We start from the raw sequence: 12,724 nt of genomic DNA on the forward strand, positions 1-12,724 counted from the left end.
CCACCCACCCACCAAATCAAGCTGAAATGTCTGCTGTCGTTCTGTCTACAAACATCGCAGACAGCATCCACTGTGACGAGTAAGACAGTGCCCTGGGTGGGGGTGGCGCAGGGGGACTTACAGCGTTTTCATCCTATAAATAAATGCTGCCCGTGGCTCACCTCATCTCGGGAAGGAAGGTTTTCTTATAGGCATTCTCGATGTCCTGCAGGTAGGCGGACGAGACCTTCATTTCATGCGGCTGAACAAAGCAGAAGAGGAAAAATGTGAACCGCTCAGACTCCTCTGCCTATCATCTGAGCACACGTAAAACGTGAGAACAATCTACAAACACATCTTCTTAGAACAGCTTATGCTGGGTGTTGTAAGGACGCTGCGGTGATGGAAAGGCGCCTTGGGACTGCTCGAATGATTCCCATTCTAACGTGAGCCCCAGGTGTGCCCAGGTGAAGCCATGGCCTGACCTTCTCAGACTCCAGAAGCATACTTAGAACAGAGAGAACCCCTTCCACAGTCACAACGGCCGCTTTCGCGCTCCTCCGCGTGCGGGAGTGGGGCAAGGGAAGACGACAGACAACATGAGGGACAACCGGCGCCCCTCTCCACCCGCCCCGTTCTCTACCACTCACCCATCCCCCACCCTCCAATCTCAGAAATTTAAAACTCCAATTATGAGTGGCAAGTTACAATGTTTAAAACCTTAGTTTAGCAATGCTAAAGGCTGTTATATTATCATTCACCCTCTTGGGTTTTCTTCATACCGTGTTTCCCCGACAGTAAGACCTAGCCGGACAATCAGCTCTAATGCGTCTTGTGGAGCAAAAATTAATATAAGACCTGGTATAAAATAATAAATATAATACGGGGTCTTATATTAATTTTTGCTCCAAAGACGCATTAGAGCTGATTGTCCGGCTAGGTCTTATTTTTGGGGAAACACGGTAGCATTTACGTCTATTTGATATAATTTGATATATTCCTTATTTATTTCCTTGTTTGCTAACGGTCTCACTAGAATATAAGAATGCACACTTATTAATGATATAATGTCCCTTTGGTAAAACGTCCCCTTTTCTTATACACAGTGGTAATTTTAGCAGGTGACAGTATTTAAGACTTTACTTTGAAAAATTAACAAGTAGACAGTTCTAACTTAGACCTCAAAATTGCTTTTGCAGTATTATCCCAGACAACAAGAGTTATCTAGAGAATTCTGAATACATGTCTTTGTTTTTTTTTCAACAAACGTCACTGTAACGGCAAAGGTATTGCAAACGACTCCGTTAGTTTTCACTTGCAGTTCCTCCTTCAGCCACTTGATGGAATGCTGAACTTGCAATTCTGAATTACACATCAGCCTTAAGACTAAATTAAACTTTCAGGCAATAAACACGATGGACAGACGTCAGGTGTGTTTATGCTGAAAGGGGGAGGCCCCTTTAGTAGCAGCAGAGGCTCCCGGAGCTTTTCTGCTGCCGGTACAAGAACCCACCGCTCAGACAGGTGTTTCCTGAGCACCTGCGGGAATGCCAACCCCGGGGACAGGCACTGGGACAGCTACACAGGCAACTCTGCGTCGTCATCCCAACGTCAGAAGGAAGATCCTTCTTCCCCCCAAGAAACATGCTCCGTGGGAGAGACACTGCTAAGCGAGAACTCGTCACAGGGCCAAGTGGTCTGGTTAACCCCGTGTCCTCCATCCTGCCTGCAGAGCCGGTGGGAAACCAAACGCACAGGACAGGCACCTGGTCGTCTCAACCAAGGCCACACGAGTAAGTGGACGTGAGTGGGGACCACTCCTCTGCTGTTCCAGAGGCAGGAGGCAGGCGCAGAGGCACAGAGAGTGCGGACTGAAAGGGAATGAGGCCGTTTCAGTCTGCAGGAAAATCACAGCCTGAGGTCCCCACTGGAGGACAGGGAACACGGCAGAGGGCAGTCCTGTCCGGAGACCTCTGTCCTCAGAGGTGCAGGCGACACAGGCACAGGGGCCAGGAGTGTGATGGCACTGGGACTGCAGAGCTCTGTGGAAAGCAGTGACCGACCCGGGGCCCCCTTCTGCTCGCTCAGGGGGCCCCACTGTGTGCCACCCACCGTGACAACAGTCAGTCACTGACAGTAGCCTCCGCCAACGTCACTGCTCAGAGCTGGTCCTGGTTACACATAATGAGGACACATGACAAGAGGCTGGCCTGCGCCGTGACGCCGACTCACGTTTCCTTTCTGCTGGATCCGCCGCTGGAGCTCGGGCACGGGCACGTCGATGTAGATGACGACGTGGGGAGGCAGGTACTCGCGGACGGTGACCTTCTTCACCTCGTTGTAGTGGTTCACACCTGGTACACGCGAGACAGGCGCCAGCTGTCAGCTAATGACACAGGTTTCTGAACGACGCTCCCTCTAAGTGAACGGGCAAATGTGCATGCGGTTCTCAGAGCCGTGAGCGGCCTGCAAGCCCTGGCACCCTCGGCGCTGTCAGCACTGGCTGCACACACCACCTGCGGGCAGGGGCGGTGTCGGGGGCCTCACAGCAACCTCACAGGACTGCGCTGCGTGTCCCTGGCCACAGACCCTATGGTCCGGCCCCTCATACCGAAAGAGGACCGGGGCTCCAGGAAGGGGGAGGGCACAAGTGTCCTCAGAGCTGAAATGCATCATACACACCCCTTGCATGTGTGTTTTTTCATCGCAATAATCAATAAGAGAGTCTGATCTTCTCTAAGAAGTAAAAGACATTTTTATATACTTTATGTTCAACTGAAGTACCGTCCACGCACATTTCTCCAGGTTCACTGCATTTCAGCAAACTGAATCATCTACGAGACTCACTGCTGAAGCAGATTCAGTGATGAAACACAAAGCGAAAGTGGTTAAGGCTGAGGGAATCCTCTCCAGTTATCACTGTAGGAATGGACCAGAGACAGCAATTGCATGGGACGCCTGCTGTTCTGAGGGACGCTGCACTCACGTCCCGGAGCATGACCGACGCTGTCACAGGCTCAGGTCGTGGAATGAAGCCACCACCTCCCTCGCCCACCACAGGAGCACTGTCAACAAACCACGGTCTGCAGGCTGTCACGTGGTGGAAACTTCCAGAAGCAACAAACTTGGGTAGTCACACTAAGATGCACAGAAAGACAACTATTTTGCTCTAAAGAAAAAGTTCAGGTGACCACTCCTGGTAACTCCTGCTTTAGGGGCAATTCAGACAGGTCTTTGATCCAAATCCAAGGTCAACAAGGGTCTGAGCTGGTGGAATACGCAAGACTGCTAAGGAGGTGTCACCAAAGTAAGGGACGAGGGCTTCCCTGGGGACCCTCTTCACCAGACCACGACAATGTGACATTTGTCCAAGCAGGGTACACTCGGCCTCACACTTATGTCCTATCTGCTTGCGTCCCAGCCCAGAACCAGGCCCGTCCGTACACCATCAGGGAAAAGCTCCTTGGCCTGCCTCCTCCTGCGTGCACTCAATTTCCGCGGCACTCCCATTGCGGTCCGTTTCTCAGGCAATGCCTCACCTCAGTGCTCGCACCTACCCTTAGGGAAACTTCCCCCACCCCAGCAAGCAATGAGTCTTGAGCAAGTCACCAGCCCCCTCAAGGTCATCGCTCAGTTCTTGTCACATAAGATCCTATAGTCCGTGTGGCACTGACGACTGTCTCCCTCCTTCTGCCCCGTGCGTAGCTATGACCGTTCAGCTTCAATCCCTGCCCCAAGGCCTCACCCTCGCCCTGTGGGCTCTGCCAGGATGAGCGCGTCCACGGTCCGCGTGGATCCCCAGCACCTGTCTCCAGCCCAGGCAGCCCTCAGGACGAGGCTCAGACATGCAGCGCCCGCCACACACCTGCGATTGGCTATCCCAGGGGGTCTCAACCCGAGCACGCTGGCGCGAGGCTTCCCTCTCAGCCCCCGCCCTTCGTGGCCTCCCTCCTCAGTGGCCCGTGAGCCGGCAGGTCCATGTTGCCCCACGAAGCTGACCGCCCAGCTTGCCATGTGCACGTCATCTGCATCTCAGCCCCGCCCTCGTCAGCTGGCATCCCCCACTGCCCAGTGCAGGCCTTCGTGCTTCGATGCACCCTCAGCAAAGCTCCTGCACGTGAGCTCGAATTGAACCACGTCCCCCCACGCCCGAAACCCTTTGGGGGCTCCTATGGACTTGTGGGGAAACCCCTAGCGTCCTGGCCAAGGTGCAGCCCTCCATCCCCACCAACACCTGCAGCCTGCCACCAGCACGACGCCCCAGCCACTCCCTCCCTGCTCATCCTGCTGCACTGAGACAGCTCGCTGGGGCTCCCTCTCCAAGGACGCTGTCCCTGATAGCACCTGTCCCCAACCGTGTGCTTCCAGAGCCCTGAACAATGCAGGGCCCACAGCACACTCCACTGCAATTAACCATCTATGCACCTTTCACGCCCCTGCCCACCGCAGGATAGGGGAGCCTGTCTGATTATCGTCACGTCCCTGGTGCGTCACACGGCCCGCACACAGCCTGCGCTCCAGAAGTGCTGGCTGACGGCCTCAGCTGCTGCTCAGAGTGTCCTGAGGGCCAGTGCCCTGGTCACGACAGGGCTGTGGCTGCTCCTTGCAGGCCCACGGACGGCGTACCCAGAACGGCAGGGCACGTGCAGCCTGGCCTCAGACTCGGTGACCACTCCTTAACCGACACCGCGTACTCGGCCCTCCAGATCAGAGCTGCCCACCGCCCCAGCCAGCGGGCACACAGCAGAAAGCGCCACGGGTAGACTGAGCACTGCCCCGCACACCCCTAGTTACAGACACGCTGGCCCACCAGGTGTGCTTCCATCGTGCACGAGGTCGGCCAGCCTGTAACCAGGTCTTTATTCCTGTCCACCTGCCACTGCCAGACTTTCCACAGCACCCAACACAGAGCTCCTGTTCTGGGAGCGCTGGGACAGCACTGTTAAGAGGGACAGAAAGGACGGTGACAGTGCTGGCTGTCACCAGGTGCCGGCATGAGATACGACATCCTCATGACATACAGAGGATAGTCCAGTGCAATTACACTGATCAGCCAAAGAAAAAAGCGTAGGTATCTCGTGCGGCTGAACAGACAGCCAAGGAGGTTTCCTGGGGACTCAGGCTGGGGGTTAAGCTGTGTGTTCAGGGATCCAGGCCACCATCCCACGTTCGCAGGATATAACTTTAGGAGGGGAAGAGGGTGGAGGAACCGTTTGCCCTGTGGAAATTTAATGGCTAGTGACACCTGATCACCTGCTGCACATACATGCGAGGGGAAGCGTGCAGAGCTTGCAAAGCAGCTCAGCACCCCAGGAGCGGGTCCCCCGCGGACTCACACTGCTTTCGGATGTAGCCCTGGTTATACATGGCCTCCACGAACACAAAGTCACTGTAGATGGAGCGTTCCAGCACGACACCCTGTCCTGTTGAAAAACGGGAACGAAAATACAGACTCAGACACAGTAACGAAAGCACTGAATCACATAATTCCATTTCAGAAAGGAAAAATAACCGTTATTTATAGTCCCAAATATTTTCAAAAAAAGCACACATGCACTTCTAAGCGGGAAATCATTTTCAAAAACTATACTACTTTATGATTTGGGCAATAAAACATTGTTTCATTCTGTCAGCTACAACGAAAGAATCCAGTTAACAGAAAGTCCTTTGGTTTTGAAACACAGGTCTCCCCACACCATGCCCGCTATAGCCCTGCTCCTGCCCCCCACCCCGCCTGAACACCCGGGGTCGTCTCGGCCCCCTCCACCCCCCATCCCACTCATCAGCAAACCACCTGCCAGCTTTCGCCCAACGACGGTGCGTCACTGTCACTTCCACAGTGACCCTCTCAGTGCAAGGCCTCCTGTCTGACACGACCAGTGTCCAACCTCCTTCTCGCCCACCCCAGCCGGCCGCCCTCCCCAACACCAGAGTGGCGTTTCCAGACCTCAGCCAGACCCTGTTACTCCTCCATCCAACCTCCAACGGCTTCCTCTGTCCTTCACAAGAAAAGCCAACGGCCCAACCACGTCGCCCAGGCTCCTTCTCTGACCTCATCCCTGTCCACCCCAGCCTCGCTCACTGCCCTCGGGCCCAGGTCACTACAGCACAAGCGCCTGTTTCCCCAGGAGCTCCCGCTGTCCCCTGCACTCAGCCCTGTTGTGCCTGGCAGAGGCCCCTCTGACCTTCCATCTGGCAGAGCAGCCCCCAGCCCTGCTCTCTGCACCTCCCACTCACGACCTGATGTGACACAACTTTCCCCACCTTTACTCTGTGTGGCCCCTTTGCGCTGTAAGCTCCAGGGGGCGGGGCTTCACTGCTGGTCCCCCAGCTCCGAGAACACACTGGCACACAGCAGGCGCTCACTGAGCACTCAATGGACCATTCATACGAGACAAAAGGAAGCAAGTTTTCATTGAAATGTTTCTTTTTAAGTTTAAGAAGCGGGGACTCCTAAGATAGGGCTGAAGTATGCTTCAAAAAGGACCTGGAGCGAGCCGTGTCAGCATCAGCTCCAAGCTATACGTGGGTTCCTGTGAGCTGGGTCCCGGTAGGAACACCCAGGGCTAGACCACCTTCTTTCTCAGGAGCAGGCTAACCAAAACTTACCCTCGTGAAAGAAAAAGGATCACTAACGGAACGCCGGAAAAGCAAGACAAAAACTCGACTCCGTAGCCATTTAAACAGAGAGCGCTACCCTGCGTCTCGCGGCACACGCCGTGAACGTGTGACCCTCCCTACTGCACATGAGGCAGGGGCTCCCATTAAGTGCGTGTCTGAAGACTCCATCAGTTCCCTGGGGGCCTGTTCCCAAGCTCAGCCCTGCGACGCAGAACTAGGCGGCAGCTGAGACGCCAGTAAATAAGCTTGCCAGGCAACTGGCAGCTGACCAGGTGTGGCAACCACTGCTATGTAAAGCGATTGGTACAAACCAGCAATCACACACACGCACACACATACACATAGGTGCACACACACGCACAGGTGCACGCACACACTGACATGCACACCCGCTTCATGTCTGCCGGAGCCCTCTGGACTGCCATGGCCTGGTGGCTTTGGCCAAGTCCTGGCAGTGCGTCTGTGGTCTGAGTCTAGTATGCCCTGCGGACTGAGTTTAGCCTGCCCTGCCGGTTCCCAGGAGGATGACGCAGTCCCGCCTGGGTCCTGACCTCACACTGCGCTCTGCGAACCCCTGCGCTCCTGCCCCATGGTCCCCCTCATTCCGGCAGATACCGTCCAGGGTGGATACTCTACTGCTGCAGGTGTGCTCCACCTCCCTCACCCCTGCCCTCCTCTGACTGGTTAACCCTCACCCCGTAGACAGATGGCGAATTCCAGCCAGTCTCCAGCCTTCAGCAACAGCCCTGTATGTACAAGACACGTGCCCATCTCCACGAGCACGATTCCACCTCCTCCCAATCACTCATACTGTGTTTCCCTAAAAATAAGACCCAGCCGGACCATCAGCTCTAATGCGTCTTTTGGAGCAAAAATTAATATAAGACCCAGTATTATTATATTACATTATATCGTATTATATTACATTACATTATATCATATTATACCATAGCATATTATATTAGACCCGGTCTTATATTATAGTAAAGTAAGACCTGGTCTTATATTAATTTTTGCTCTCAAAGATGCATTAGAGCTGATGGTCCAGCTACGTCTTATTTTCTGGGAAACACGGTAGGTTCTCTTTCCTCCACTGTGTCGACACACATAGCATGGAAATTCCACATAATCCATAAACCTCACTCTGTCCCCTAAAATGAAACTATGTTAAGTGACTTTTATTCTGAAGCAACAATCACGTGGCTCTCGGGCTTTATGATCTTACGGGAGACAGAACATGCCTCACCAGATGCCCTTAAAGAAACGCTCGCCAGTGGCAAGCTAAAGTGGCCGAGCTCCAGAATGGGGTTCAAGTGCATGCCACGCCTGCTGGCCACCTGCCCGCCCGTGGCTACCGCACCTGTGCTCAGCAGGTGTTCCAAGGCGTCCGCGTACTGCAGGAGGCGGTTGGCGTACAGCCAGGACTGCAGGCGGTAGCTGTTGCCATCATTACTTTTGGGGTCATCATAAAACTTCTCCAAACTGCAGTTGCCACTGAACTCCACATCCAGGGGTCTTCCATCTCCTGTGGTGCTGTCTGCATAGTGTATCCCTGCTTCAGGAAAGTGCTTCAAGCCTGAGGAGAAACGGCCAGTGACAGGTGACGTGGACGCCTCACCCCCCCATTCGCGAGTGGCGGAGACTAGCAGAGACCGGCCCGCCTGAATACCAGTGCTGGGCTGGCCCGGGGGAAGTCACCCACACGCCTGCTCATGCAGTGCAAAACGGAGCACCCAAGACACTGAAGAGAGAACGGCTAAAACACACGTGTTAAGGACAGCATGTCGGCTACAGGGCTGCCCGCAGTGGGACCCCTGTACCCCACATGAACCCTCCTACAACTAGGGGAGCCCCCGTGGGCACGTGGGCACGTGCTTGTCAAGAGCTACAGAAAGGGACAATGGACATACACCTGCCCCAGGAGTCAGGAAAGCATCCTGGCTCCGCTGTGAGCAGCCATGCGCCCTCGCTTCTCACTGAGTCCCCATCTGTGGTGACAGCCCTCGGAACGCCCCGCTGCAGAGGGCAGTGAGAAGGCTCAGGAAGACGGCTCATACACGGGCTCTGCTTCCAGCCCAGGATCAAGTGCAATTCAAACTCACCATGGCTCTCATTTTTTAACTTTTCAAATATGAGAGATTAAAAACAGCTTCTCTATAAACACTTTAAAAATGTAAAATGCCTACCATAGGCCCAATGGACATTAAGGGAAAATCAAAGCCAGAGAAACACCCGGCACCCGGGAGAAGCGGTCATCACACGTCAGCTCATACCTAGTTTCTCTGCTATCGCTTTTGCAACCTTGCTTTTTCCAGAACAGATATTGCCATCGACAGTGATCACTTTGCTGCGTTCTGTCAGTTTTCTGGTCGTTTTTTCACCGAGTATGTATGCCAGAGGGCCGTACTGCAGCGTGCACGGCACACTTGTATGAATTCCTCCCTGAAAAACACAAAGCACACAGCAGCACGTGTCCCGGTTACTGCAGCCACCAGCAGCTCTTAGGTAGAAAGGCCAAGAAGGCCCTTGGTTATAAAATGCCAACCTCTACATCTCTATTACCTATTTGTTTAATTACCAGTCTCCCTGCCCTGTCCCCAGTGGAAGCTCATAAGGACAGGGGGACGGTCTGCTTTGTTCACTGCTAAATCCTCAGGGCCTGGAACAGGGCCTGGAACAGAATACGCTTACCGTATTCAATAAAAATTGGACAGACGGATGGAAGGATGGCAGAGGAGGGGGCTGGGGGAGACAGGGAGCAAGGCCACGAAACTACGTCTGTAGCCCCAGCTTCTGTCCTCAGTACCCCCGTACACGTCCTGAAAGTGCCTGAAAGCTAACGGACCGAAAACGGAACTTTAACTTCCAGGCCCTGGCCCTACTCTGCTCCCTCACAAGCTCCTGGTCCACTATCGGCCAAGCAAAGCAGAGCAAACGTGGCGACCACCTTGATGTCCACCTCCTTCCTCCAACTCTGCGTCACTCACAAAATCCTACCAATCTCTCTGGATCCCATCACCTGTCATGCTCACCTCTCTCACCTACAACGCAAACACCTGCCTCATCGCCTGTTTCCAACATCTCCACACTATTTTCTGCTCTGAGGCCAAAACAACCCCTCCCCTCCAAAAGAAACACAACTGAAAGTAAAAACTGAGAACAGTTCAGAGATTGTACAGATCAGTAAGAAAAACAGGATAGGAATGCATAGCTTATTTAAAAAATATTAAAAATAGCCAACACCATATGAAAAAAATGTTCAACCTTGCTACAAAACGCAAGCAAAAACATTACTAACAAGCAGAAAACACGTTTTGTGTGTCAGACTGAGAAGTACTTTATTGTTTTAAATGACGGTGTGCAGGGCTGGGACGGGACGGAGCCCTGAGAAACGGCTGATCCTGATGGGACCTGGGGTCGGGGCCGAGGGCTACGGGGATGCACCCAAGGGACCGTACACGGACCTGGGCGAAGGTTTACCTACAAGACGCTCGATGCATCCCCTTCCCAGCATTGGAAGTGTGAACAGAAACGCAATGTCCAACAACGGGGAGGAGCCGGAAACGTCAGGTGCATCCCTCTGTGGATACACTTTTTTCCCCCGGACCCGGGGCAGCGGCCCTTCAGCGGGCGGCGCCCAGAAGTGACACACGGTTCCGCGCGGGTCTGTCGGGTGTGTACCCGGCAGCAGCGTCACCCCCTCCTCTCAGGGGCCCTCCCCTCCCCCACCACAGGTCCCAGCACACTGAGGATTAAAAGCCAAAACACACTTTTCTTACTTTCTCTCCTTTGCAGCCTGTTAGCTCCTAAAAGCGCGTACGACCTTTCAGTGTCACTGTGACACTATTGCTCAAAACCCGTAGCACGGGGACCAAGCCTTTTCACAATGTCACCCACACAGCCGCAGCCACCGGCGAGCGAAGGAGCTGCGACACGGCCGCAGCCACACAGTCAGGTTCGCCTGAGGCTTCCAGGCGCAGCTGCTCGGCGCCCCTGCCCCTCCGCGCACCCCGTCCTCCGTCCCCCCCCGGGAGTCCCCCACCCTCCCGCCCCGGGCTCGTCCGCGCTCGCCCCGCCTGCCCCTCCGTCTGTCGCACGCCCGCCCCGGGCTGGTTGTGCAAACCGGGCTCGCACCCCGCGCAGCGCCCGCGCCCCAGCGTCCGGCTCGGCGCTGAGGTCAAGGGCCAGGGAGGCCGCGGGGCCCGCGGCTCAGGAACAACACGCCCGGGGGCAGGACGTGCCCCAGACAGTGACCCGGGAGCTGCCGCCCGGGCCCGGGACGTGAGAAGGGGCGGCGCCGGAGCACAGGGCGGCCCCCACTCCCCGCCCGCCCCCCGCCTCACCACGCGCTGGGCGGCCGCCGCGAGGCCCCGCGCGCACGCGGACGCGGGGACCACCAGGCTCAGGAGCCTCAAGGCCATGGCGCGGCCGTCGGCACCGGCTCAAGGACCTGAGGGGACGCGGCCGCGACGGGGTCCTGTCCCGCGGCCGGCGCCGCAGTGACGTCACGGCGGGTGCCCGCGCGGCGCCTGTCGGGAACCTCGGGCGGCGGGCGCGGAGCTCAGCGCGGGGCTGGGTCCCCGGCGGTGCCTCGGTCCCGGCCCGATTTCCCTTCGCTTCTGCCTGGGCCGGCGCTCGCAGTGCCCTCGGCCTGGGCTCCGGGAAAGGCGCTACCGAGCCTTTGCGGATTCCGCGGGGTCCCGCCCCGCCGCCCGGGTTCCGAGCGCGCAGCCCTCCCGCCGCCCGGGTTCTCAGCGCGCAGCCCTCCCGCCGCCCGGGTTCTCAGCGCGCAGCCCTCCCGCCGCCCGGGTTCTGAGCGGGCAGCCCTCCCGCCCCCCGGGTTCTGAGCGCGCAGCCCTCCCGCCGCCCGGGTTCCGAGCGCGCAGCCCTCCCGCCGCCCGGGTTCCGAGCGGGCAGCCCTCCCGCCCCCCGGGTTCCGAGCGCGCAGCCCTCCCGCCGCCCGGGTTCTCAGCGCGCAGCCCTCCCGCCGCCCGGGTTCTCAGCGCGCAGCCCTCCCGCCGCCCGGGTTCTGAGCGGGCAGCCCTCCCGCCCCCCGGGTTCTGAGCGCGCAGCCCTCCCGCCGCCCGGGTTCCGAGCGCGCAGCCCTCCCGCCGCCCGGGTTCTCAGCGCGCAGCCCTCCCGCCCCCCGGGTTCTGAGCGCGCAGCCCTCCCGCCGCCCCGGGTTCTGAGCGCGCAGCCCTCCCGCCCCCGGGTTCTGAGCGGGCAGCCCTCCCGCCGCCCCGGGTTCTGAGCGCGCAGCCCTCCCGCCCCCGGGTTCTGAGCGCGCAGCCCTCCCTCCCCCGGGTTCTGAGCGCGCAGCCCTCCCGCCGCCCCGGGTTCTGAGCGCGCAGCCCTCCCGCCGCCCCGGGTTCTGAGCGCGCAGCCCTCCCGCTGCCCCGGGTTCTGAGCGCGCAGCCCTCCCTCCCCCGGGTTCTGAGCGCGCAGCCCTCCCGCCGCCCCGGGTTCTGAGCGCGCAGCCCTCCCTCCCCCGGGTTCTGAGCGCGCAGCCCTCCCGCCGCCCCGGGTTCTGAGCGCGCAGCCCTCCCGCCGCCCCGGGTTCTGAGCGCGCAGCCCTCCCGCTGCCCCGGGTTCTGAGCGCGCAGCCCTCCCTCCCCCGGGTTCTGAGCGCACAGCCCTCCCGCCGCCCCGGGTTCTGAGCGCGCAGCCCTCCCGCCGCCCCGGGTTCTGAGCGCGCAGCCCTCTCTCCCCCGGGTTCTGAGCGCGCAGCCCTCCCGCCGCCCGGGTTCTGAGCGCGCAGCCCTCCCGCCCCCGGGTTCTGAGCGGGCAGCCCTCCCGCCGCCGGGGTTCGGCTCACTTGCAGCCCAGGTGGGAGCTGGGACTTACACTCACACCGCTGGTTAACAGTCTCGAGAGCATAGGCAAGACCGCACGGGTTCGGACAGCAAACGGCGGTGCTAATGACCAAATCTTAGCAGTGGGGGTGGGGCTCCGTGCTCAGGGCTTTCCCTCGTTTGATCATTTAATCCTTGCAACCCCTCCCCAGGATAAGTAGTATTTTCTTTTTTTAAACTTTTTGTTATGGACTGAAGTGTGTCCCCCCCAAATTCATATGTTGAAGCCCCAACCCCCAATGTGACTTTTGGGAGATGGGGCCTTTGAACAG

The 12,724-nt window shown here is 57.7% G+C and overlaps 1 protein-coding gene across 1 annotated transcript in view; it reads right to left on the minus strand.

The window, feature by feature from the left end:
* Positions 1–11,101, minus strand: part of NDUFA10 (NADH:ubiquinone oxidoreductase subunit A10) — a 32,501-nt gene extending 21,400 nt beyond the window's left edge. The window contains exons 1-6 of the mRNA XM_074316045.2: positions 10,944–11,101; positions 8,874–9,042; positions 7,961–8,176; positions 5,316–5,402; positions 2,212–2,333; positions 162–241 (exon numbers count right to left, since the gene is read on the minus strand). Coding sequence (XP_074172146.1) covers positions 162–241; positions 2,212–2,333; positions 5,316–5,402; positions 7,961–8,176; positions 8,874–9,042; positions 10,944–11,021 — 752 coding nt within the window. The 5' untranslated portion in view covers positions 11,022–11,101. The remainder of the gene's footprint in view (positions 1–161; positions 242–2,211; positions 2,334–5,315; positions 5,403–7,960; positions 8,177–8,873; positions 9,043–10,943) is intronic.
* Between the last annotated feature and the right edge of the window lie 1,623 nt (positions 11,102–12,724).

The sequence above is a fragment of the Rhinolophus sinicus genome, chromosome 17 (assembly GCF_057876585.1).
Source record: "Rhinolophus sinicus isolate RSI-liver-muscle chromosome 17, RSI-T2T, whole genome shotgun sequence".
Lineage (NCBI taxonomy): Eukaryota > Metazoa > Chordata > Mammalia > Chiroptera > Rhinolophidae > Rhinolophus > Rhinolophus sinicus.